Genomic DNA, 27,376 nt, shown 5'->3' with positions numbered 1-27,376 from the left:
TAGATATATAGAGAGAAATATTATGCAAGTGTCTTTCTGTGTATAGGAAGGGACTTTGGGGCGCTCTTACATGCACTTCTGCTGTTGTAAATAAATTGCACCTTTGGCACCCCAGGATTTGTGTGTTGTTGGATGGATTTGTAAATCTTTACAGATTTTTGCCTGGTTTTGCAAAAGTGGTCAGGGAGAGTTTTCCTATTCCTCTCTCATAATCCATTCCTACAAAATTTGTAAACCACCCAAGGAAATGGATCAGAAGTACAATTTCAGGCCAAAGAATGTGCATCAACTCATAATTATGGGATTCACCACCACAAGATGTAATGATGTCCACTGGCATAAACTGCATTAAAAAATGACTGGCCAGATTTACAGGGAAGCTTTGCCAGCGTGTAGGGTTACCAGGTCATGAACATCCCAGACCCTCAGATTTCAGGGCCCATAATGGAAACCTAGGGGTGATGTCAGAGGCTGGATCCTGAAGACAGAGGTTAATTGGGAGAGTGGAGCGGAGGAGGGCAGCCCCACCCCCAATCTATGCAATAATTTGCATCCAACTTCTGCTGGGCTGAAAGTTGCAAGCTGCATGCACAGCTGTCTTATTTTATTTTTATTTTTAAAACGTTAAAGGCACTCCTGCTCGCTCTCCACCTTCTACCTGAAAGGCGCCAGGCAAACTGGAGATTTCAAGTCAGGCCTTGAGGCTATGTCTCTGATGGCTGAATGCATGGGCGTAGCCAGGGGTTTTGTTGGGGGAGGGAGCAAAACGTGGTTGGGGGAGCTCGACTTTTGTTAGGTCAGTTAATTAAGTATTCCTATTGTTTTACTTGATCAAGTGCCCGGCTACGCCCATGGCTGAGTGGATCCCCTGTGCTAAAATATGACCTAAATACCACTATCAGTTCCTTATCAAAAGAATCAGCTATTCTTATGGATACCTTAAGTATCCATAAGGGTGTAAGGAAAGCCTGGCTGCTGAATCAGGCCAAATGTGTGGAATACAATGCAGCAGAATGAAGGCTGTTCCTGAAATGCACCCTCTCCCACATGCTAAGCTGTTTTCCGTGCACGCTACTCCTTGTAGGAGAAGCAGACTGCCTAACTGAACCTTAAGGTCCCATTGAAGATAAGTGTTAGGCAAGGCTGGCCCAAGACATTTCGGCACCTGAGGCAAACCACAAAAAGGCACCCTCCCAACCTGCCAGGGAAGAAGGAGTGACTGAAGACCTACTTCAGGGATGAAGAAAATAAAGATCTACATTGGGAACAAGCGGGGAATGTAACAGCAACAACAGTGTGCGACGTGTTCCTTGGAGGCCGGATCTGCTGCCCCTGGGGAATTTGTTGCCTCAGGCGGACACCTCACCTTGCCTCATGTGTGGGCCAGCCCTGACTTTAGTGCCATGGAGCAGGTTAGAATGCCATTGTTGCTGGTTTGGCATTATAGCCTCTGGATTTTATTTATTTTATATTCCATTATATTTTAAGCATTTTTATCCCACCCTCCATCCAAACGAGGCCCTCAGAGTGGCTTGCTGGTCACTGCAAACAAGACACAAAAGAGAAACTTGACTAGGGAGCAGTGGCGTGGCGTGGGTTGTCAGCACCCGGGGCAAGGCAAGTAATTTGTGCCCCCTAACCCATGGATTTGCGCCCCCTAACCCTAACCCCCAGATCAGTGTTTCCCAACCTTGGGTCTCCAGCTGCTGTTGGACTACAATTCCCATCATCCCTGACCATTGGTCTTGCTAGCAAGGTATGATGGGAGTTGTAGTCCAAAAACAGCTGGAGACCCAAGGTTGGGAAACACTGCCCCAGATGTTGCACCCGGTGCGGCCGGGCCCCCCTGCACCCCCCACGCTACGCCACTGCTAGGGAGGGAAAATAGGCAAACTCAAGTACAAGTTCTTCGTTACAAGTTCATCTGAAGAGCAGTTCTAATTACCAACTTTCTGGAAGTGTGGAAAAGATCAAGAAGAGAAGTGAAAAGCTGCTGGCGTCTAATCTATTAATGTCTGATGCAATGCCTGACTATTCTTCAAGTAACTTCTCTCTTTCACAAACACACACACACACCTGCTTAGGACCCTCACAACATTTCTGGCCGTGGGCCAAAAATCTGGATTCGTCCTTTTCAGAGGCTTCAACAAGATTTGTGATGGGTCTGGATTAGAGAGTCAAAAGGATGAGTAATCAAGGTGGACCGAGAAAGGAGACATGTGGCCATGTGGCCTAGTCCTCCAACCCTCCGTCCATGGGTCTATCGGCAAGAGTTTGTGTGTGTGTGTGTGTGTGTGTGTGTGTGTGGTTGAGATTGAACGAGTTTCATGCGCAAGAGTTAGCTTGCTCTTTGTGGTTTCAAAGATGTTCTGAAGGGGAAGTTGGGGTTTAGAGGCAAAGCTGAACTCACTTCCTGTTGGGCTCTGGGTGAGAACAGAAGCGTAGCAATTCTCGTGCCCCAACACTTTACTTTGGGTCCTGGGCCTCAGCAGTTTCCCCCCCGCACCCAGATCACACGTTTTGTTGTAGCAGCGCTGGCCAAGGGTGCCTCTCCTGGAAAAAATATTGGAGCGCATCGGCCTCTGGATAGCCTAGAGCCATTTCGTCACGGAGAGCTGATGGCACGGCGAGCAGCCATGGGTTTAAGGAAGCAGAAGGTCTCCACGGCGTCAGAGGGCCTTTGAACAGCTTCTGCAGAGAGAGGGCAGGGGGGTCCAATGAGCCCCCAGTGGCCTTGGGGGCAGAAGGAGACGAGAGCCACTGAAGGCTGAGCGCTCACACGCCTCGACACACATGTCGCTCGCCATGAAAGCTCGGCAGAAGGTGAAGCGGAAAGGACAGGCCAAGGATCGGGTCTTTGGGTGTGACCTAATAGAGCATCTGCAGTTATCTGGCCGGGATGGTAAGTGATTTGTCTTTTCGGAGGCCGGAAATGTCTTTGCCTGGTAGGCTCCAGCATCCATTGCCCCCAGTAGGAAATGGTTTGAGAAAAGGGGTCCTGCGCCTCAAGGGTGGCTCAGAACACCTTATTCGGCTTCAGCAGTGGGCTTAGGCTGGGTGTCTAGAGGGGTCCCGCCATCTCCTTCCTGGCCAGCTCCAAGCTCCACAAAGGCATCAATAACTTTAACAAAGTGCTTTGTAAAACCTTTTTGTAAGTTATTGAAATTGCAAATGGGTGACATTGACTGTGACATTGACACCCCCAAAACAAAACAAAAACTTGATTGTTTTTTATTTGAAACATTTTCAAACCTTCATCCAATAGATTCCAGGACAATGTACGATGGCATATTATTATAATATAATATATTATATATTGTAAATTTATTTTTCCTCCAAAGGAGTCCAGGGTGATGATATATTATTATTATATTATATTATATTAGTTATATTATATTATAAATACAAGCACCTGAGAGTCTACAAAACTATTAATATCAGAAGCCATTAAACCTGAGGGAAAGCATAACTCAGAGATACAGCATCCGCTTTGCACGCCGAAGGACTCTGGTTCAATTCCCGGCATTTCCAGGCAGGATTGGTTGTGTCTCCCTTCTGAAATCCTGGAGAGACACTGCCAGTCAGTGTAGACAATACTGAAGTAGATGAACTGAGAGCTTGGCTCACTATGTACCTAACCAATTTAAAACACCTGGTCAAATTAAAAACGTCTTAATCTGGCACCAAAAAGATTGCAATGTCAGCACCTCCTTGGGGAGGGTATTCCAAACTTGGGGGTGGGGTATCATGGATTTGTTGGAACCCACACAGACGACTCTGCCATGGGTATCTGTCTCCTGGTCCATCAGCAACACACACAACCCCCCCCCCCCACAAGCAGTACCAAGGGGGGGGGAGGAGTACCACCCAGCATGATTTTGTGCCCAGTTTTCATTTTTTAAAAATATATATGTATTATTTATCTAGAATATTCATGCCCTGGCAGGAGTGCCAGCTTGGCCTCGTGACTGTGGGTGCCCGGGGCCGTGGGTGCCATGCAGCGTGCATGGCCCTGGCACTGAAAGTTGTGGGTGTCCGGCGCCTTCAAGGGGAATTTTGTGGGTGCTTGGGCACCCAGGGCCTCAGGGAGTTGGCAGCTATGTGCCCTGGCCTTTTAATTCAACCCTTCTCAGAAAAGAAATCACAGATCAGCTTCTAAAATGTTACTATAATAAAACATCAGAATATTTTTTTTTAAGGATCAGCATAAATGTAAAACTAAATAGAATAAAACAAATGGTGTCTGAAGCATTTTCAGATTGTAAGAGTGAATGGCCATGCTAATCTCAACATCCTTGTTCACTAAAAGCAAACACAAATGGTGTTGTTTTAACCTGGTGCCTAAAGATAGAAGGTTTAACATCTTCCTACCTAGAATGTCTTCCCTATAATGGCCTGGTGAGCCAAATGGGGTGGACTGGTGGGCCAAGAGTGGCTCATGGTGTAGAAATTGCCCACTTCTGTCTCAGTGCAGAGACGGACAGTCCTTTAGGTATCCTGGTCCCAAGGTGTGAAGGACTTTTAAAGCTCAGAGCTATAATTTTGAATTGATCCCAGAAGCGGACCCAGAAGCGGACCAGAGCAGCTAGCCTGGCACTAGCAGACCCCTCCAACGATCCCTATTTTCCAGGGACAGTCTCGGATTTACAGAAGCTGTCCCCGTTTCTGATGTGATCCCAGAACGTTCCCACTTTTCCTAAGGGTGTCCCTATTTTCATCGGAGAAATGTTGGAGGGTATGGTAGGACATCCCAATTTTCATTGGAGAGTAAGGAGTTATGTGAATCCCGACTCAAGAAGATACAACCTTTAGAAGACATCTGAAGGCAGCCCTGTATAGAGTTTTTTTTTAAAAAAATAACATTTTATTATGTTTTTATTTATGTTGGAAGCTGCCCAGAGTGCAACCAAGTCAGATGGGTGAGATATACCTTATTTTTTCATGTATATTTTGGGTTGTAGCTGGCATACCAGCCTAACCTGGGCAATGTAGGGATATAGGAAACAGTCTTGGGGTTTATCCACACCTACCTTTCCTCCACTCTTTTCTTTTCTATATATAACTTTATTTATTTTGTTTCTCAAATTAACTTTTTACACTCACATATCCAACATACATGGACTATTGTTAGTCATTTCCTCCTGCATCTTTTATGATAATCCAAATCTTTTACATCTCCATTATATCCAAAATTTGCCATGAAACTACAAGTGCCATTCTAATCCTACTAACAATTTTAACTGTTTACTATGATTCTTCAGATAAATTATAAATTCCCCCATTCCTTATTAAAATTCTGGTCTTCTTGATTTCTGATTCTTCTGGTCATTTTTGCCATTTTGGCATAATCCAGCAATTTAATCTGCCATTCTTCTCTCGTCGGGACTTCTTTCCATCTCTGGGCCAATAACATCCGCGCAGCCGTGGTCGCATACATAAATAATATTTTCTGCTCCATTGGGATTTCGGCACCTAGAATTCCTAAAAGAAAGGCTTCGGGGTTTTTTAAATAATAAATTATTTTAAACATTAAAATGTTCTTCCACTCTTTTTCAGGCATGATTCACGCTTAAAGTTTCTAGGGCCAAGCATTTTCTATTTTGCCCCGGAGCTTTCCCTACGCCAATGTGCTCTTTAAAGCTCAATCAGAGAAAATGGCAAGCCATAGAAAACCCAAATGAATGTTTGCTCCGATTCAGAGCTAAAGAGCAGGTTTTCACAGGGAAAGTTTGGCAGGGGGGTGGGCTGGGAACCCTCAGACATGGAGCTTTTAAACACCGGCCTGTGCCTGGAAAGTGCAGACCAAAAGTTAAGTGTGGATAAGCCCTTATACTAACTGATTCAGAGCATAAGAACCTGTTAGATCAGGCCAATTTGGTTCTCACATTGGCCAACCAGATGCCTGTGAGAAACCAGTAAGTAGGATCTGAGCACATGTGCCCTCTCCTCTCCTGTGGTTTCCAGCGACTGGTCTTCAGAAGCATTATTCCCTCCCACCGACCGTGGAGGCACAGCACAGACATCTGAGCTACTAGCCATCAATGGACGTTCTCCATATGTTTTTTTTCTAATCCTCTCTTAAATCCACCTGAATTGATGGTCATCACTTCCTCCTGTGGGAGCAAGTGTGAAGAAGTACCATATTTTTCAGTGTATAACACGACCCCTCTTTTTTGGGACTCCAAATAAAGAAATCCCCTGTATGCACTATCCGTGTATAAACGACCCCCAATTTTAAACTTGAAAAAATAGGGGGGAAATGTAGTCTTATACACGGAAAAATACGGTACTTTCTTTTCTCTGATTCTTCCGACATTCTGCTTCATTGGATGTCCACAGGCCCTAGTGTCATGAGGAAATCTTTTCTGTATCCACTTTCTCCATGCCAGGTGTCATTTTATAAACCATTGTCTTGTCGCCTCTCGCTTGTCTTTTCTCTAAGTGATTGGTCCATCTAGCTCGGTGTTGCTTGCATGGACTGGCAGCAGTTTCCCAGGCAGAGGACATTCCCAGCCCTATTTGGAGGTGTCAGGGATTGAACCTGGGGCCTTCTGCGTGCAAAACAGATGCGCTACCCACTAAGCTATGGCAAAAGGGCTCCGTACCAAAGAGACAATCTGCACCTCCAGTGTGTAAAATGGATAAAGGGGTATAGACACCTGTTCCTTCAGACGGAGGGCAATCCCATCTATAACAGGGCAGGCATCATTCACCTGGCAGGTAAAAAAACCACCCTCAGCAGCACTGGGATCTCTATTGCATCACCTGGGATGAGGTTTTAGAAGCAAGAAGCAGCAAAGAAGCAAACCCCCAGTGGAAAACTCCACTTGAGTTTCTCTCTCTCTCTCTCTCTCTCTCTCTCTCTCTCTCTCTCTCTCTCATGCCTCTGAGACCTGTGAGCTGTCAGATCAGGGGCTGGTAGGGTATGAGACACACAGGAAGTGAGCTGTGGGGAGCAAGCGGTGTTCTGGTGTTCTTGTTTGAATTTGCAAGGGGAGAGGAAGGGAAGGGAGGTGGCTCGTGCAACTTCCTTGTTTTGCTGGTCCAATTTTGGTGATTGCATCAATTAGGTGCTTGAGCAAGCGAGAGAAGACACAACAAGCAACAGTGGCAGAGCATGCCGGAGGCTGCTTGCTTAATGCTATTAGTAGTACAGTGGTACCCCGGGTTAAGTACTTAATTCGTTCCGGAGGTCCGGACTTAACCTGAAACTGTTCTTAACCTGAAGCACCACTTTAGCTAATGGGGCCTCCTGCTGCCGCCGTGCTGCTGGAGCCCGATTCTCTGTTCTCATCCTGAAGCAAAGTTCTTAACCTGAATCACTATTTTTGGGTTAGCGGAGTCTGTAACCTGAAGTGTATGTAACCTGAAGCGTATGTAACCCGAGGTACCACTGTACTATCATTATCATTATTTATTTATTTATTTATTGCATTTCTATTCCACCTTTCCCCCAAAGAGCTCATACAGTGATGGCCACCAACTTTGATGGTTTAAAAGAGGATCAGGAAGATTAATGGAGGAGAGGGCTATGGGTGGCTATTAACCACAATGGCTCTGCTCAGCCTCCACAGTTGGAGGCAGCAATGCTTCTGAAGGTCAGTTGCTGGGAACCACAGGAGGGGAAAAGGCTCTTGTGCTTGGGTCCTGCTTGCAGATTTCTCTCAGGCATCCTGCTGGCCACTGAGGGAACAGGATGCTGGCCTAGATGGGGCCCCTTTGGCCTGATCCAGTAGGCTCTTCTGATATCCTTAGGGCTTTTATATTGTCCTTCCCCTCCTCATTTCATCCCCACAACAACCCTGTGAGGTAGGTCAAGCTGAGAGGCAGTGACTGGCCCAAGGTCACCCAGTGAGCTTCAAAGCTGAGTGGGCATTTCCACCCCGGTCTCTCCCAGGTCCTAGTATAACCCTCTGCCCTAAATGCCTGCATACATTCCCAGGGCTTAGGTGGGAGAAAACTTGGAAACGGTTAAGGTGAACAAAACAGCCTTAGTTGAAACTGTAAACTATAGAAAAACTAGACAGCAAGTGCCTCAAAAGGACAGGTGAAGGCAAAGGTTTTCTGTTGAACACACGTACAAAAATGCTGTAACCTTTCCAAAGAGAAAAGTTAGGCAATCCTCGCCTAATATTTATGTGCCCAAGAAAAAGAAACAAGAACAAGAAAAAGAACAAGAAAAAGAAAAATGCATATGCAACATTTGAAACAAAAAATACAAAGATATACACAAGTAAAAATGGAGAAGCTACCAGTAAAACATTCAGTTAAATATCAGTAAGTCATCAGCTGTGTGCTCAGCCAGGTCAAATGGTCCCCTAAACCACCAAAGTCCTGGAGTTACTTCTCTACAGGGAGCATCAGTCTCCAAGGCAGAAGGTATGAGTGCGTTTTTCAGCCCAAGAAAATTTTGTAGGGAACTTTCAGCCCTTGTATGGAAAGTCCCAGGGGCCTCATGTTTGTGGTGGGCAGGGCTGGAGGCATTAGTGGGCGCTGAAGAGCAGCTGTTATGGCTGCTGCGCCTGCATCCCTGACCCATCCTCTGAGGAGGAGGTGCAGGGGAGAGACACTAATGCAGAACATGCCCCTGTTTTCATCTGAGGAGTGTTGTGGGGTATGGGATTCTGAGTCAGACCATTGGTCCATGCAACTCAGTACTGTCTGCACTGACTGGCAGCGGCTCTCCAGAGTTTCAGACAGGGAGCCTTTTCCCAGCCTTGCTTGGACATGCCAGAGACTGAACCTGGCACAGGCTGCACTTAAAGCAGGTGTTCAACCGCTGAGCTGTGGCCCTTCCCTTTGTGTGTCTTCCCATTGCCTATTAGTATTAGTATTGTTATTATCTTCATTAACATACCGCCCTCCCTCTCAGCAGAGCCCAAGGCAGTGAGCAGCATAATAACCGGTGTACAACAATTGTACGCCATAATTTTACTGCCTCCGGGCATGCCCAAATTCAGATGAAGGCCTTTCCATCATTTGATCTCCATACCAAGAAAAGCTTCACTTGCTAAGTCTCTGCACTGCTGTTAAAGGCAGAGGAGCAGAGCACATTAAAACAGGTGGCAACTGTAGCTGAATACAGCTCATCTCTCCCACCCAGCACCCAACATTTTTATCACCTCTGCAAAGCAAAGCATGTTTGCACAAAAGCTTTTGGGAGCAGCTCTTGCCCGTGAGGGAGAAGCAGACCCCTGCTCTTGTTCTCCCAGGCTCCTGCAGGCCCTCTCTAGTGGAAGGACGGGATAGGGTTAACACCGGGGGTGGTGTGCTCTTGAGCAAGCTCCCTTTATGTCATGACATGCTCTAATCCAGTCCTCTGGGCGCTGCATGTGGGCCACTGTCAGGGTTTATACAACCGCTCCGCTTTTCGGGAAAGCCGTTCAAGGAAGAGCGATAGGAGGTGTATAATGAGCACAATTAGATGGTATCTGTTAATGACAGGGCTGCTTTTGGCACACCTGGGCTGCTGCTTCGCAATCGGGGGACAATCAGCAGGAGCAGATCTCCCAAAGACAATGTGTCACTTTTCTAGGCATGCATACCTGAGATGGACCTTGCCGGTTACATTAAAGGGTTGGAGCTGCCAGGATGGAGCTGGTAGATTCCTAGGAAGCTCAAACCCTGCAGCAATCTCACAGATGAAAATAAGGGCCTGCTTGAAACCTCCATACCTTCTGTGGCATTACCAGAATCTCTAAAACTGAAGTTTTGGAATGCAGCAACTCTCCTATGAGGAAAGGTTGCAGCGTTTGGGGGCTTTTGAGTTTGGAGAAAGGGTGAGTAAGAGGTTGTTAAGTTGTGGGTGAACATATCAGACAACACAGCGATTCTTCAAACATCTCTTATTTATTCAGATGCCAGAACAGAACTGAACTGAAGGGCTCAGTCAGCCTGCTTATATAGAGCTCCAGTACAACAGTTACTGTAGCAACTTTCTAAAGCTATCCAATCCCTGAACATCACTTTCGATCCTTCATTTGCATAAAAACTATCCAATCACTGAACGTCACTTCAATACATAACAGAGGTGACTTGTTAGAAGTTTATAAAATTCTGCACGGCATGAGGAAAGCTTTCCTCCCTCTCTCATAACACTGGAATTCGTGGACATCCAAGGAAGCGGAATGCTGGAAGATTCAAGACAGAGAAAAGGAAGTCTTTCACACAGTGCTTAAACTGTGGAATTTGTTCCCGAAAGATGTAGTGATGGCCACGTATGGCTTTAAAAGAGGATTGGACAAGTTTGTGGAGGAGAAAACTGCTGATTGCCACTAGACATGAAGGCGATGTTCTGCCTCCACAACTGAAAGTGGTGGTAATGCTTCTGAAAAGCAGTAGCCGGAAATGGCAGGAGAGGAGAGTGTGCTTGGGCTCTGGTCCTGCAAGTGGCATCTGCTAGTTGGCCACTGGGTCTGATCCTGCAGGCTCTTCTTATGTTATTTTGTTCCTCCTGTCTGCTGTATTCACTGCCTCTGTAGTAGCCTTGTCATCCATTGATCTAATAGCCAGTAGAATAATTGTTCTTTTGGTTAAAGATGCATTGGGATGGCTCTTTTGGTTATCGGTGCATGTTATCAACGGTCCAAAAAGCACACAGATTTAGAGGCAGATGCCCTCTAGCTGCATGAAATTAGGGATGAGTTGAGCAGCTCATCCATGCATCCTTTTGTGCCGTGTTTCTATCTAGAGACAGGTCCAGGCTTTTCCAGAGTTTATTTTGAGGAAAGTGCTTTGAATGCGGTAGCTCTGTGAGGTGAATAGAGGCCTTCTAACCACTGTCAGAGCCTTTAACAAACTACAGCTCCCAGGATTCTTTTGGGGGGGGGGAGCCATGACATGTTTATAATGGTGTCAGAGTGCTTTCAATGTATGGTATGGCTTTGGCCCGGGTGGAAAGGAGGAGGGTAAGTGAGAGAGGCAGTTTAAAGTATTAAAGAGTGGTGTGAACATGGCCTGTGTTTATTAATGAATGAGGCAGGGCACTTCTAAGCACATGTTGCTGGGGAGAAATAGTGGGGAAGGCCCTATCTGCAGTGGAGCATAGCCTCTGGACATCCCTGAGGGATAAACAGCAGAGAACCTTGTTGTGGTACCTTAAAGACATATCAAGGTATTATTCCAAGAGCTTTCCTGAGATAAAGTCCATTGCAACAGATCCATGAAGTAATGATCTTACACAAGGGTTGTGTTCTGGGGACAGTGTGCGAAGCAACCCTTTTAAAAACCGTAAAAAAAGACTCTCTGACCGCCTCTGCACTCTCTCCAAAGGCCGCTACAGATTCTCTCTGCACCTCTGAACGCAGAGGTGGAAGGAGGGGAGCAAAAAGTGGGGAAGGGCTGCGGCCTTTACATCTAGAATATGTCATTTCTTGGAAGCGCATTCTTAAAAACTGCTATACCGTAACTTAGCTGAGAGCTTCAGTTCTCCTTCTGTGTGCATTTTGCTTCCTGTCTCTGCTTCGGAAATGAAATCACCCAGCGACTCCACCCAGACATCTACCCTTGATGAGAAAGTGTGTGTGTGTGTGTGTGTGTGTGTGTCCACACTTGCCCATTGCACATCAGATCTATTTTATTTCCCTATTAAGTGTAGAACTTGACATTAGAGGCCCAGCGGACAATGTTAACTGGGTTCCAAGCATCTCCAAGCCTGCCCATCTCTGACACTAGAATGGACTTCTGATTCATTTGAGATCCCCATAAAAAAGCAAACACAAGCAAGTTTTCAGTTTTTCAGTTGGTTTGTATACTGGTACCTTCCCTACTTCATGAAGGAGCTACAGTATTTCTGATACGCATAGGCCACTTCCTCCAGCTGCTCAACGGAGCTATGTTGTTTAAAACCATATGATATAACATTAGCGTGATAACAAAATCATGAAACAAAACTGCAAACAATCATGTTTTAAAACAGCCCTGAATCTACTAAATCAGGGGTCAGAACCCGCATGTGGTTCTTTTACACCTTTGCCGCGGCTCTAGGGGGAACATAGCGAGGGGAGGAGGCGCATTATGTGCCCTGACACTCCCCACTGTTTTAAATGTCGCAATGGTTTTGCGGCTCCCAGTTTTTTTTCCTTCGGTCCAAGTGGCTCTTTTTGTCTTAAAGGTTGCAGACCCCTGTACTAAATCAACCTGCCTGCAAATCCCCCTGCCGCAAAAATAAAGAAGTCCCAACAGAAAATGGTAAAAGGCAGGCTTCTCACCTCACACATAGTTCGCCTATTTCCTATTTATATCCTCACAGAAAACTGTGAGGTAGGTTAGGCTGAGAGACTGTGAATAAGCTAAAGGCCACCCAGTGAGCTTCATGGCCAAATGGGGATTTGAACCTTGGTCTCCCAGGTTGAAATATACTCAGATCCTAGTCTGACTCTCTAACCACTGCGCCACACTGGCTATATTATTGCCCTTTCTGTCAGGGATTTGGAGATTTTAAAAAAAACTGTTCAATCTTATTTTCGGTTGGTAAAACTAAATCAACTGGTGAATATTTAGATGGGGGTGTGGGTTTTGTTGTTGCTACTTATCCCTGCAATGGACTTCCCCCAAAGAATTCTGGGAACTGTAGTTGCCCCTCAGAGACTTACAATTCCCAGTGTCATGTGTTTTGGATGTGCTTCAAATGTATGGTGTAGAGCTGCCCTGTGGCTGTCCAGAATGGAGGTCCCATTGGTGGTGGGCCCCAGGAGGCCCCATGGTCAGCACTGCTGCGTGGTGATGATGCCAGCCCTCCCGGGACCACAGCAGGCTGCCTTTCAGGGTGATCTTGGCCATCTGTCAAGAGGCACCACCATTCCCCAGGCTGACTCCCAACTCTTTCCCAGTTCCTCAGGTTCTGAAGAGCTGCACGGAGTTTGTTGAGCAGCACGGAATTGTGGACGGGATCTACCGGCTGTCAGGAGTCTCCTCGAACATCCAGAAGCTGAGGTAAAAGCCAGCTTTCATTATTCATGCGTGGAACACGCTGCCGGAAGATGTGGTACTGAAATTGCCATCTTAAATGGCTTTCAAAAAAGGATTTTTTGGAAATTTATGGAGGAAGAGGAGCAGGGGGTATCAAGTGATGGCTGTAAGCTGTGATCTATAAATGGAACCTCCCTGCCCAAAAGCAGCCTACCTGGAATAACAGCTTAAGAATCCCTGACACATGGCCATCCGACCTCCAACAATGGATAATCTACCACCTTCTGAGGGAGTCCGATCCATTGTCTTACAGCTCTCGCCATCAGAAAGCTCTTCCTAATATTTAGCCGGGATCTCCTAAAGGTCATTTGAATCCAATGGTTCAGGTCCTGCCCTCTGGGGCAGCAGAAAGCAAGCTTGCTCCATCTCCCATGTGACAGCCCTTCAGATAGTCCAGATCTTCTGGTGTTACTATATATTCCATTGCCTTTTTCCTTCCTCCCCTTTCTTGGCCCTTTGCAGGTTGGAATTTGACAACGACCGGGGCTCCCCTGACCTCAACAAAGACTTGTACCTCCAGGACATCCACTGCGTGAGCTCGCTCTGCAAAGCCTACTTCAGGGAGCTGCCCAACCCACTCCTCACCTATCAGCTCTATGATAAGTTTGCCGTGAGTATGGCTGACCCAGGGCATATTTCGCACTAAGGGCCTTCACTCTAGGGCAGGCCAAAGGCCGCATTCTCTTCTGCCGAACCTTCCAAGAGCCATATGCCAATAGTGGGTGGGGCCAAGGGCAGATATGGGCAGGACAACAGATTTAAATTTCAGCTTTGAAAAGTAGGCTAGTTTCTACATCCACCCACCTCTGCCTCAAGCAAGAATCATGGAATTACAGTGTTGGAAGGGACTCCAAGAGCCATCTAGTCCTACCCACCTCCCTGTAAGTCGTTATCAGAGGTCAAGGATAGATTCTAGCCAGGCAGAAGGAGGCAAAGCAGGACCAGTGAGGGATGTGGCTTGGGAGAGGAGATGTGGCCTAGGGAGATTCCCGAGGGTCAGACAGAGAGTCCTGAAGGGCCGCATTCAGCCCCCCGGGCATGAGGATCCCTGTTCCCTGCCCTAATACATATAAAGTGTTGCTTTGTTGTGCTCACCAATACAGCAGGTTCCAAGGTTCATCCGCTTTCAATGTGCATTGGATGTGCTTTAAATATACGGTGTGGATCTGCCCTAATTGTGTATAGATTTGCATGCTACTCATTGAATCATCAAATTGTAGAGGTGGAAGGGACCCAAAGGCTCATCTAGTCCAACCCCCTGCAATGCAATGGCAACTGTGGCTCAGGTCTGGCAGATGACTGTACCCAATATCCAAAACTATTTGCTTTCAACGTTTGGTATTGCATGGCAGGGTGGGAGGCATGCTGTGGAATTGAGGACCTCTTTCCTCTTTCCCACTTCACCCAGGATGCTGTGGCCATCCAGATGGAGGAGGGTCGGCTGGAAAAGATCAAGGATGTGCTGAAGGAACTCCCAGCGCCCCACTACAGGTACCTGCAAGGGCCAAAAAGTCCTTTTTCTGGCTCAATCCTCATAGCATCTTTTGGTCTCGCACATGTGTGAGAGCTCAGGACATAAAAAGGAGTGTCCTGATTTTTGTCCCCCTGTAGATTACTGAATGCTAGTATGGCTGGTAAGGAAATTTCACAGTCCATTTACTATTCATGGATGCTGGTGGTTGTGATTTCTCATTCAGTTGACCCTCACTCTGTCCCCCCCCCCAATCTTTGTTTTGGCTTTGCGTCCACCACAAGGACCTTGGAGTTCCTGATGAAGCATCTAGTTCACATGGCCTCTTTCAGCTCTGAGACCAACATGCATGTACGGAACCTGGCCATCGTCTGGGCTCCCAACCTGCTCAGGTGAGATGTAGCAGCTTTTATCAAACAAGTTCAGTTCTTGGTGAACCATCATCGACAGCAACTTTGTTTAAGCCCTGGACTGAAACAAAGGCAAATTTGGAAAACTAGATTTCTGAACAAGGAAGAAGAAGACTGGCCTGACAATCAGGAGACTCTTGCTCAACAAACGAGTGTCAGCAAGACCCACCACACCCACTCCCAACCTGTGCACCTCTGCTTCATTAGACTTCACCCCCCCCTCTCTTCTCAGGTCCAAGGACATTGAGTCGTGTGGCTTCAACGGCACAGCAGCCTTCATGGAGGTCCGCGTCCAGTCCATTGTGGTGGAGTTTATCCTCACCCACGTTGATCAGATTTTCAATAATGTCCCTCTCTGTGGTAGGTCTTTATGTGTGACAGACAAATACCATAGAATTATAGAAATGTAGAGTTGGAACTTCTTGTAGTGCCCTCCATTGCAATACCCCTCCATACACATTCAGTACACGGGCCTCAAGGGGAGGTGTGGGGCACTTCAGCAGCCCTAATGAACTTCCCAAAGAGCTTTCAAAATCTGAGGACCTCCAGAGAGAGGTTGTGGTGACAGCATATGGTTTGTTTGTTTATTTTATTTATTTATTGCATTTATACCCCAACTTTCTTCACAAGGAGCTCGGGGTGTTGTACAAAGTTCTCCTCTCCCTCATTTAATTCCCACAACAACCCTGTGAGGAAGGTTAGGCTGAGAGTCAGTGACTGGTCCACAGTCACCCAGTGAGCTTCATGGCTGAGTGGGGTGATTTCAACTCTGATCTCCTAAGTACAGTGGTACTTCGGCAGTCAAACAGAATCTGTTCTGGAAGTCCGATCGACTTCCAAAACATTTGGAAACCAAGGCACGGCTTCTGATTGGCTGCAGGAAGCTCCTGCACCCAATCGGAAGCGGCATCGGACATTTGGGTTCCAAAGAATGTTTGTAAACTGGAACAACTCACTTCCGAGTTTGCGGGGTTTGGGAGCCAAAATGTTCGACTTGCATGGCGTTCGGGATCCAAGGTACAACTGTACTAGTCCAATACTCTTTAACCACTGTACCACACTGTCTCTCCTGCAGTAAGCTAGCTCTCTGGCTTTATTCCTGCGCTCACTTAATTTTCTGATGATGCTGTTTTTCTCCACTACTTCTATAGCCGGAAGCCGTGAATCTCTCAGGAAGTCCCTTCTCCTTGCGAGCTCACCGGTGACCTTTGGCGATGACAAATACTCCTTTTCCTGCAATATCCCAGCTGCGCTGAACCAGGGGGATGGCCCACCGCAGATGCGACCCTACCACACCATCATCGAGCTCACCGACAACAAGTACACACCTCCCTTCCCTCTCTTTCCCCTTCCCATGTTCACTTCTGTATTTCCGGATTCTAGTTACAAAGGATGGCATGGGGTGCCCGTTTTGCAAAGCGACTACAACCAAGGGGCATGAAGCCCATTTTGCTGGCCGGGCTGCAGAGAAAAAGGCACATCCCTACCTATGTGGTGGGGTTGCCCCCAGACTGTGCAGCATTGGTCACAGATATTCCAGACCCCTTCATCCCCCAGCAAACTGCACAATTGCCCCCGGCCCTGATTATTTTATCTGGTGTTGTTTTTCTTGCATGAATGAGAATAGTAAATCTGTGCACAGAGATTTGTTGATGCTTATTTTAGCTGCAGCCAGACAAGAAACCACTTTCTCTCTGCCCTCACTTCTGAGGACTTAGAGAGTCCTAAGGATGTCATTGGAAGTGGCTCCAGACACATGATGACCAACCTGCGTGCAAAATTTATAACCTCCATTCCAATTCTTCACAGAAGAAAAGGATCCCTTAAGGCAAAGAAATGGAAGTCAATTTTCAACCTCGGCCGATCCAGCCATGATGCCAAACGCAAGTTGAACAAGACGGAGGACAAAGGTAAAAGGCTTAATGCTAAAGCTCACTGTAACTGTTCAAGCAGAGTTAAGTGTGCCACATATATGGCCTAAAAGTGGGTCTTTCTGTCATTATTTCGTTGATTATTTTTCCCAACAAAAGCGCCAAGTGCTGCATTATAGTGCAGATCAATGGTTCCCACAAAATTTTGGGCCACTGTACCTTTGGTTCTATACACTCATCCCCAGTGCCCCCTGCCCTATAAAACCATTGTTCAGAACAGAAGGACTATAATAACACAATAAAATTCAAAACAGTAACAATTAATTGCACATTTAATTCAAAATGAAATTAAAACTATTTCGTTTAATTAATTCAACAAAATGGATGAACTCGATACAGTGATAGCAGCTTTTCAGAGTCTGATAGTCGTTTACACCTCTAGTGCCCCCTGCCACCCCTTTGCCTCCAGGGGGCAGAACCACCCACTTTGGGAGCCACTTTGGTTGTAGATTCCCCCAGAGCTTTATTAAAGAGCTTTATTAAATATATGGAACCATAATATATGAGACAACTTTTTCTCTAAAGGATTAATTATCTGGATGTTGACTGCTAGAATCTCTGTTAACACAACAATGGAAGTCACTAAAAGATTTAAGCTTAACACTATGGTACAGTATAAAAAACCATCTCCTGAACATTTATTTGCAATGTGGTGGGACTTTATATCTTATGTTTCATCTGCCAACATGCAAGACTCTTCACCGACATCAAAAATATAAATTTTGATTGATGGGAAAGATCAGAAACCAGAAAGATCAAGTAGTCTTAAAAGATTGGAATAACTTTGTAATATATTTAAAAGACCACTGTAAACAGTTGAAATCATTGGCAGGGATACAATGACAATTCTATGAAAAATAAATACCCACTTTTTGTATGCATCCTGCGGTTCTTTTGGTTTGTTATGTTGATGTTGCTTCTTTTATTTTGTTGCCTGTAAAAGGAAAAAAATATATACTATTAAAATTCAACTGAAAAAAGGGTTTTTTGAGGCCTGGATTTGGTTGCCTCAACCCTGCCTTTCTGTTCCAGATGACAAAATGGGAAAGATGCGTCTGCGGCCGGCCAAAAGCATGGATTCCCTCAGCTCCATGCCATGTGCCAGCGATGGTAGGTGCAGAAATCTCTGGGGTTGTTTACATTCGCTGCTGAGGGGCTGGCTGGCTTTTGCCCCACTTCTATGCCTCCTGGAGCACAGAGATGGAGGAGACAGAAGGACTTGGGTGTTTCACCAAATCCTGGAAGGACTTTAATCCTAATAATTTGGATTGCTGGTATTCAAGGGTTTGGCAGATTGCCCTTCTTGAAAACGTATCTCCTTAAACTAAAAATATCTAAAGGGCAGAACTCAATTTCTTTGGACATATGACGTGATTTCTTATACAAATATTGAGGCACATCGGCATAGTCAAACGTCTAGCTCATTTAATACTATATAGAACCTTTATTCTCCATAATGACGGAATTCACAGATGGATAATACTTTTATTTTCATATATCCTTACTATTTGTAAAGGAAATCTTTTTATGAGTTAATACTTAATTATCCGTTTGGAGCTGTGCCGTATCTTTGTACTTAGACTTCCAGGCTGTGACCCTTTACAATTTAAGTTTCAGATCGTTTGCTTTCTTTCTTTATGTTATGTTTGCACTTTTTTTGGTTGACCAATAAATAATAATAATTTTAAAAAACCCAGCAGCATACCTATTCACAGTAATCTCATAGCAAATTCATCACAATATTAAGGCAACCTTGGAAAAGGTTTGGGACCCAGGTGTGGGGCCCTGCCTATTGGGACCCTCTTTGATTCAGCATTTTTCCTTTGGGTGCAGATGACATTCAGCTGGGGAGGAAAATCTCCCAGAAGCAGCTCACTCTGTGCCGTGAGAGTTTTGATGGCCCGGCTTCTCTCGATAACAGTTTCCTGCTGTCAGAGTCCGACGAGTATACAGAGAGGCCCAAGGCCGAAGAAGCACAAGGCGAGTCGGAGGGCGAAGCCACTGCCAAGTCGGAGCCCACCACCCCGAAAGCCAGCAGGTCCAGCCTTGTCGGGGTGGCTCCTCAAGGGCGATCCCCCAAAACTGGGCGGAACCGCGCAGAGAAGTGCGCCGGCGTCCACATCTCTGGGCCTTTCTCTGTCACGGTCCCATTCCACATCACTTCCAACCTCAGTTTGTCCCGGCTAACCCGGGGGCTCGAGTGCCCTGCCCTGAGCCACTGTGCCCTGGAGAAAGACCCTTCTGAGACCTCTGAGGCCAAAGAGGACGAGCCTTCTAAGCAGAAAGAAACTGAGGAGAAGCTGGTACCTGACCTCACAAACAAGGAAGACGCTGGAGGTAAGTATCTCCCCACCATTTCTTCCATCTACAAGCTGCCTTGGTGGTATAGACCAGGGGTGTGGAACCATTTTTGGCTCCATGGGACAGATCCTTATCAGAATTGGCTCCTGAGCCAAATTTGACAGAGTTCTCCCTGCCCTCCCCCAGCCCTCATTTTACCAGGCAGGGGTCTATGCAAGCCCCCTTCCTGAATCAGGAAAAAGGATGCATGGAATCCTGCAGGATTGAACCTGTGCCCATCAGCTGAAGATCAGCTGTCACGAGTGGTGTCAGCTAATAGGCAGGTGAGTGTGGTTTGAGCCAAGATGGGCCTGCAGGCTAGAGGTTCTCTACTCTTGGGCCTTGCTGCCAGATTCCCCAGTTTGTGCCCACTGGTGCATTACACAGCTGCATGAAGAACCATCTTCTCTTGCATGAAACCTGCCTATTCCTTAACATCACCTTTTTGAGGCTCTGCACCAGGTGCCCCCAGTTTCAGAAGTTAAGCAGATGACAGCAGGTGAAAGGGACTTTTCAGTGGTGGCACCCTTCTTGACCTGGGAACTGGCCCTACTTACAGTTGTTAGGTATTCCCAAAATAATACAGATGAACACCCGAAATGTGCCATATTTAATCAGCTAGAGGAATCTTAGCTCTGGTTTCTCTTCAGATCGTATAAATCTTTCGCCTTTTACTAACTTACTTTATTTTTAAGTGATGCAGACTAGGGTCAGAGCAAGTACCCCCCCCTTTTCTCTCATAGGGGAGGTAGGTGTTGTTTTTTCTTCTTCCTAAGATTGTGCTCACCATCTGCAGTTTTCCTAAATACTTGTATTACAAAGAACTTGGGGCTCACCAAGGAGCTAGTCCCTGTCACGAAGAACTGACTTGCTCTTTGCTTCTTCTTCTTTTGCTTCCCCTTATTGAAACAGATGCAAAGGCAGGAGGCCTGTCTGATTCGGAAGAGAACCAGATGTCTTTGGAGGTCCAGGACTCCTTCTCTTTCCTGGACAGCCAAGATGCCTGGCTGGGTGAAAGCATGGATGGAGACCAGCCCCAGAAGAGCACCAGCATAGCGCCTGATTTTGCAGGCAGTGGTGTGGACAGTTCCCCACTCACGGAGGACGACATGAGCAGTGGGTTCATGAATGAGATGATAGGAGGCGGGATGCAGGTGAAGTCCATGACTATGTCACCCAAAATCTTTACCTAGTTAAAAAGGCAGGTGCTCTTCCACCCCATCCTTGAGTCTCTGTCCCAGCAGGAGCTGCACATCAGCTCCTACCTGACCATTTTGGCAGCTCCAAGGTGGGAAGGGAGGGAAGAAAGGAGTCCTTTGGAGCTAGACAACTCCTACAATCTCCATAAGCAGATACACACAACAATCCATAGAGCTCTGTGGGGGCGGGGATCCATTAATATAAAATTATGCTGCAGAAATAAAGTGCAGCATAGGGGTTGACCCTTTTATACATATTAAGTGTGTTTTTGGCATATAATATTGCATATAATGGATGGGGCTATTTTTAAAAGACGTAAGTGAGTGCTCAATAGCAGAGGTGATCCAAAGAGAGCAAAGTCCAGGACAGATAAAACAAAGGACTTCTTCAGGCAGTGCATAAACTATGGAACTCCCTCCCACAGGAGGCAGTGATGGCCACCAACTTGGATGGCTTGGAAAGAGGATTGGACAAAATTAATGGCTATGCTTCGCCTCCAGGGTCAGAGGCAGCAAAGCTTCCGAATACCAGTTGCTGGAGACCACAGGAGGGGAAAGGGTTCTTACGCCTGTTTCCTGCTCAGGGGCTTCACAGTGAGACATCTAAGTTGGCCACTGTGAGAACAGGCTGATGGGCTAAGTGGACCATTATTAGCATGATTCAGCAGGGCTCTTCTTAAACGGGTTGGAACCGCCAAACATTCATTCATTCATTATTTATTTATTTCATAAAATTTATATATTGATAGTAGGAAAAAAATCTCAAAGCAGTTTACAAACAAGATAAAACAATGAAATTACAACTAAAATTTTACAACTGTAATTTAAAACATACAGAAAATTAAAGCCACTGTAAACTAAAACACATTAAAACTCATACAAATTCCACCCATAAATCCCCTTAAAACCCAGTACAGTAGTTGGATTTGTGCACAAGGCGTGTTTTAAGTAAGTTTTTATGTTACTTTTTAATTGTATTGGTTTGGGGTTTTGCTGCCCTGGGCTTTTTTTGGAAGGGAGGGCAGGAGAGAAATGTAATGAATAAAGAAACAGGCAGTTTCTTATGCTCCCTTCAGCCCCAGGCAAAACAGGCCTGGGGCTGATGGGAGTTGTAGTTCAAAGCGCCTTGCTGTCTGGTGCCTAAACATATGGAGAAAGGGAGGTTGTTCTGTGTGTTTGCTATATTCATTATTTTTAAAAGGGTAACTGAGGAAAAGAAAGGAAGGAAGAAAGAAAGAAAGAAAGAAAGACATGTGTGTTTGAACCAAAGAGGAGCCTTATTTAAAACTCTTTTCTTTCTCTACGTCCAGCTGGAGATGTTTTCAGCTGTTTCACCACTAGATTACCTGTCCATTGAGGAGTGTATGAACGAGCACTCGGAAGAGGAAGATGACCAATATTATCTGGCTGTGGGATGTTCAGATGGCGAAGTGGTTTCTAAGGAGGTTGACAGTGAAGAGGTCTACTTGAGTGCTTTTGATGACCTCAGCCCTTTAGCTGACAAATTACAGCATTTCCAGCAGCCAGATGAAGACCAGGCTCTTGATGACACCTGTCTTCCGAGGAGCACGTTGGACGATCAGCCCTTCAGTCTGGCCGGACAGCCCTTACCTGAAGACCCAGACAGCTCCCATCTCTTTGAAGTTGGCAGGGAGCCTCTCCTGGGTGGTCCTCCAGTTCATGACTTCAGGTTAGACAATTCCCAGCTGGATCCAGCTTCCGCCAATCCATCTGAAGAAGAGTTGCAGGCCTTCCTGGATTCTGGTAGTGATTTCAGTCAGTTGGAAACTCTCATGACGGCTGAAGCTGAGACCACCCAGCTATATCCTAACTTGGCAGAGATGCAGATGGAAGGCATAAACGCCAGAGGTGAAGATGACCTGCTTCTAGGAACAGGGTGCTTGATGCACGCCAAATGCCCCGATGGAATTCCAGAAAACCCTGTGCAAAGATCTTTGGATCAAGAGAATCAAAACCATGCAGCCCAACTGAGCCTTGAAAATGAGTGGGAACGACACAATGCATTAGGCATTGAGCAGGTTGCCAGATCTCCTTGCATCCCCAGCATAGAGGCTGATGGATCTACCTTGGAGGTAGATGGATTGTATGACTGGCACCCAGACTATGAGTTCCCATTTCAAGAGGCAGAGCAGCCACAGAGGGGAGAGACTGCTCTTCATCCTCAGGCAGCAGAAGTTCTTTCACCCCTGGATGGCTCCACTTTGCACAGCGCTCCACTTTCCTCTTCGCTGGACAATTGCTCTGAAAATGCTTTTTCTGAGACGTCTCCAATGCTTGCACCAAGTCTTGAGCCAGATGCTCTGCCTGAGAGAGCCCCTCCTGGTGGCTCCTTGCCTGACAATTCCAATGGGTCTGAAGCCTCGTCGCTCGGAGCCCCTTCTCTGCAGGGCTGCCCAGAAAGTCCTCCACAGACACCACCACATTCAATGCCGGTGAAAGCCTCCGATGCCCTCAAGCATGACCTCTCTGATGGAAGCGTCTCCATGAGGTTGACCTCGCATGCCATCAGAGTGCAGCAGGCGAAATCTTTCCCGGTCGTGCCTCCGAAACCCCAGTTTGCCAAGATCCCTCCAGCCTTAATGCCAATATCTCCAACCAAGGAAGGCTCCCTCATGTGGTGCAGCCCACCTGTCCCAGAAAAGAACTGTAGAAACGGGATAAAAGAGGGGCCCAGCGAAGGTTCTCTGCGCAGGCCCCTTCGCCCAGCCAGCCTGGATGTACATTGCAGCACCCCAGATAGCACTGAAAATGTAAAAACTCCCCTGGCTTCCTCCAAGCTGCCCACCTCTCCAGGTTACTGTCTTGGCGATTCAGGGGCCCTCCGGATGCAGCGGAATTCCATGCCTGTGAGTTTAGAGAAATATGACAGAGATTACGAGAGCAGAGGAGCAGACGCAGTCCCAAAGCTTCTGCACTCCCCACTGGACAAATGCAACCTTTGGCCCAAAAGCAGTGATGAGCTCCCTAATACAAAGTGCTCTCTGCTAGAAAATTTGGATAAACACAGCAGCAGCACTACCACCGCCAGGGGTGAAGAAGGGAAGGGTGAGCCCTCCCAAAAGCAACTTCCAGCGCCTCTATTGCTTGGTGAGGCTGGTGGGGCTGTCGCCCAGAAGCAGAGATGGGCCAGCTGGCGCAACGGGAACAGCATGTCTTTTGACGAGGCCGTCGCTCTTGCCAAGGAGAGACACGTGGGCCAGGCCCCAATGAGGAGGATGCAGACCTACTGTTTTGGCGATGTGGAGGGGCTGTATGGCCCTCCCAGAACAGAGAGGCCACCCCCGAACCCCAAGCCCGCCCTGAAGCCTCTGGGGCAGCGGCCCCTGAGACCCCTGTCCTGCGCAGGCACAGCCGCAGATGCCTTTGTCCCGGGGAAGCCGCTTCTTGCTCCAGCGTTGCCTGACATCATCCCAGAAGGCCAACTCTCTCCAAGCCTGGAAGCTCTGTCCCTTCCTCAGGATCTTCCGCCAAGGAGAAAACTGAGCTTGACAAAGGCAGGGCGACATGCATCCAACTCGGAAGAGGTGCTTTTAGCAGCACAGCAGGAGCGGAGGTGATTCACTTTGGCAGCTGGTTCCCAAATCCGGCCTTCAACTGTGCTGCCTGGTGCTGCTGGGACCTTGGACTTCTGCACTGATGTGGCACCTCCCCACCCACCCAATCAGGACACAAAGGACTGAAGAAGAGTCTTGCTGGAACAAACCAACCTTAGCTAGGAATCATCTGCTTCAAGCAGAGATCAGCCAGAAGTCCACAAGCAGGGCCTGAGAAAGCAAGAGCGGCAGGAGCCGCACCCACAGGTGATACAACCAAGGGCATAGCTGCTCAGATTTGAGTCCAGTGCGGTAGCTGCTCAGATTTGAGTCCTGTGCGGTAGGTAGGGTGGTAGATAGCGATGTAGGATAAATGCTATTGTGAGTGAGTAGGCTTAAATCGATGCAACGGAAATAACTAAGAGAAAGGAAAAAGATATTGTAAGTTTACCATTCTGAAATATGCGTATCTTCTGTGCAGGCAGGCATCCCCTTAACTATTAACACATATTGGATGGTTGCATATAAAGCTCCCCTTTAATCAGCTTCTCCCAAAGAATTCTGGGAAGTGTAGTTTGTTACGGGTGCTGAAAGTTGTTAGGAGGCCTCTATTCCCCTCACAACAGTACAATTCCCAGAGTACCCTATGAGGAGGGAATGCCAGTAAAAGCACTGTAAGAACTCTTAACAGCACCCTTTACGACTACAGCCATGTTCTGTTGAAAACTGTATCATGGTGCTTTAAATGTATGGTGTGAATGAGGCCAAAGTAGAACTGTTATATAGCCTACATCCCACTCGGCTTTTACCCTGAAGGCCTGAATGTACTTATAGATGCAAGAGACAAATTTCTGTTTAGCTCTCTCTTTAAACATGGAAGGATACTGAGCGAGATCACTGCCTTGAAGGTTGAGGCTGTCATAATATTTTGCATACTTATTTGGAAGGAAGTCCCGCTCAGCAACGCGAGACACTTCTAAGTATAAACATGCATAGGATTTTGCATGTAGACATGCATGTATGTACCTAGAGGCTCTCAAACGTCTCAGAAGCAATGAGTGACAGTTACCAGAAAAAACAGTGTTTCTCCACTATGAATTGGAAAATAAATGTCCATGCTGTTTGGTTGGTAGTAATGAATATTTGTACATGGCTACCATGATGCTGCACTCAAGAATTTGCAGAACGTAATATGGGGACACAAGATCGCCCACGTGGGCTTTGTGGATGACAGAATATCCTGGATCCTGGTACTTGGGGTGGCTTGTTAGTTCAGCCTTTGCCAACCTGGGGCCCTCCAGATGTTTTGGACTATAGCTCCCATCAGCCCCAGCCAGCACATGGACACATGGTGGCTGGGGCTGATAGGAACTGTAGTCCTGAAATATCTGGAGAGCTCCAGATTGGCAATACCTGTGTTAGTCCCTCTTTCCAGTAGAGAGCCCAAAGGAATATTGTTGCATGAACTTTATTCACTGGCCCAAAATCAGTAATGGTTTATCTCAGAAGTCCAGATGTCTTGCCTCATGATTCTCTTTTACACAGGAAAAAAAGCAACAGTCTTTAACTCAATGCATTTTTATATTCAGATGTCAAGTGCAAGCTATACTCGGTTTGTGTGTATTAAATTCAGAAAGCAGAGCATTTGGAAAACACTTATTGTGTCTGTGAAACTGTTTATTGACCCCGCTCAGGAATGGCTTAAGCGGCCTATTGGGTAACTGAAGTGTAAAAAAGATAGCAGGAAATGTATGTGGCTAGCCAAATAGTACCAAGATTAACATGCCAGCAGAGAAAAACCTGTCGTGATTTGTATGTGGAGAGTGGAAAAGGGGGTAGATTGGTCACTGGTGTGAGAATGGGGGTGTTACAAGGACTGAGTTGTTCCCATTTTCAAATGCTGTAAAGTGTGTGGGATTTGTCTACAACTAACTGGTGGCACTTCCTCATAGCACGTTAGTGTAGACTTAGATCATATCCACACCATACATTTAAAGCACAATTAACACACACAGCTTTCCCCCCGGAAACTCCTGGGGATTGTAGTTTACCCCTCACAGAGCTACAATTCTCAGCACTCTTAACAAACTACACTTCCCAGGATTCTTTGGGAGAAGCCATATGCTTTAAATGTGCATTAAGTGTATGGTGTGGGTGTGACCTCGGTGCTGCCCATGCAGGTTTAGGGGTAGAGTCCAAAAGATTTCCATCATTAAAACGCCATCCCAGGTGTGTTAAGCAATGCTTGTCTTTGTGGCTTCTCCAGCTATTCTTCAGTAGCCATTGATATTTTTTGACACTTATGAAATTGTTAAAAATAGCCGCATGAACGCCAATGAAAAAAGCTTGCAATAAATCTTCAGGATCTTGTGATGCCTAAGCCATACCTCAGCATTTGAGACAATTTGATCTAGTGTGGACGTTTGGAACAAAATATAAAAAATATCCTTCCAGTAGCACCTTATAGACCAACTAAGTTGGTTATTGGTATGAGCTTTTGTGTGCATGCACACTTCTTCAGATACACTGAAACAGAAGTCACCAGACCCTTATATACAGTGAGAGGGTGGGGAGGGGTATTGGCTGATAAGTGCGGTTAACCTGTTGACGACTGTTAACGATTGCAATTGATCTTACAGGAAAAAGCAAGGGGTGAGATGGCTAGAAATAGCTGTATCATGTATAATGAGATGAGAATCCAATGTCTCTGTTCAGACCAGGTCTCTCCATGGTTTTAAGTTTGGTAATAAGTTGCAATTCAGCAACTTCTCTTTCCAGTCTATTTCTGAATAATACCCCTCCCCACCCTCTCACTATATATAAGGATCTGGTGACTTCTGTTTCAGTGTATCTGAAGAAGTGTGCATGCACACGAAAGCTCATACCAATAACAAACTTAGTTGGTCTCTAAGGTGCTACTAGAACTGTTTTTATTTTGTTTCGACTACGGCAGACCCACACGGCTACCTACCTGTGGAGGTTTGGGTTAGCCTAATGCATTTTTAAATTTGCTGTGCTGGTGTTTTTAACAGGTGTCTTGATATTTCCTACCTGCTTCTGGCGCACAACTCTGGCATGAGGCTGGTCTCAAGTGAGGGTGTTGCATTTGGGCTTTTAAATCTGCCGACTAAACAACAACAACAAAGTCATGCAATTTAGTGAGTGGACTCAAGTCAAGTTGCCACAAGTCACCCTCCCTATGCCTAAACTTTTGTAGAGCTGGTGCAGTGTACCAGCTAAGACCACCTGAGCTACAAAACAGGAAATTCTTCGTTCAGATCTTGCTTCTGCCATTTACTCGTTAGTTGTAGGTGAGCCATTCAGCCTCAGCCCTCTCATCTACAACAGTGTGAGGCAGGTAATGATATTGGTCTACTCTGCAGGGTGCTTGTGAGGGTTACAACATTTTGCATCATCTCATGCAGCTTGGTGGAAGGTGAGACAGAGTACCATCTGCTATCACTAGGGAGAAGCATTAACATCACACCCTGACCCTAGTGGC

General features: G+C 46.5%; 1 protein-coding gene across 2 annotated transcripts; it reads left to right on the top strand.

Annotated features, from left to right (window-relative positions):
- Window positions 1-2,063: 2,063 nt before the first annotated feature.
- ARHGAP30 (Rho GTPase activating protein 30) lies at window positions 2,064-25,529 on the top strand. 2 transcript variants are annotated; one of them, XM_083716583.1, is made up of 13 exons: window positions 2,064-2,162; window positions 2,199-2,902; window positions 12,831-12,933; window positions 13,432-13,579; window positions 14,378-14,460; window positions 14,725-14,832; window positions 15,083-15,210; window positions 16,002-16,170; window positions 16,663-16,760; window positions 17,814-17,891; window positions 18,615-19,118; window positions 20,034-20,275; window positions 21,631-25,529. In XM_083716583.1, exons 2-13 carry the CDS (start codon window positions 2,794-2,796, stop codon window positions 23,896-23,898), a joined length of 4,038 nt encoding a protein of 1,345 aa, XP_083572709.1. In that variant the 5' UTR covers window positions 2,064-2,162; window positions 2,199-2,793; the 3' UTR covers window positions 23,899-25,529. The 2 variants fall into 2 exon arrangements, with proteins under 2 accessions (XP_083572709.1, XP_083572708.1); XM_083716582.1 differs by having other exon boundaries at window positions 16,660-16,760.
- Window positions 25,530-27,376: the final 1,847 nt, after the last annotated feature.

This window comes from Podarcis gaigeae, assembly GCF_964106915.1.
Source record: "Podarcis gaigeae genome assembly, chromosome: 16".
Taxonomy (NCBI): Eukaryota; Metazoa; Chordata; class Lepidosauria; order Squamata; family Lacertidae; genus Podarcis; species Podarcis gaigeae.
The sequence above is the reverse complement of the archived record's forward strand: the minus strand, read 5'-3'. Positions and strand labels throughout refer to the sequence as shown.

Bases quoted from the DNA above. Each gene is read 5' to 3' on its own strand.
- ARHGAP30 (XM_083716582.1), top strand. From the start codon at position 2,794: ATGTCGCTCGCCATGAAAGCTCGGCAGAAGGTGAAGCGGAAAGGACAG. The intron at 2,903-12,830 runs GTAAGTGATTTG...ACTCTTTCCCAG, and splicing joins GCAGTTATCTGGCCGGGATG to TTCCTCAGGTTCTGAAGAGC. The intron at 16,171-16,659 runs GTACACACCTCC...AATTCTTCACAG, and splicing joins ATCGAGCTCACCGACAACAA to AAGAAAAGGATCCCTTAAGG.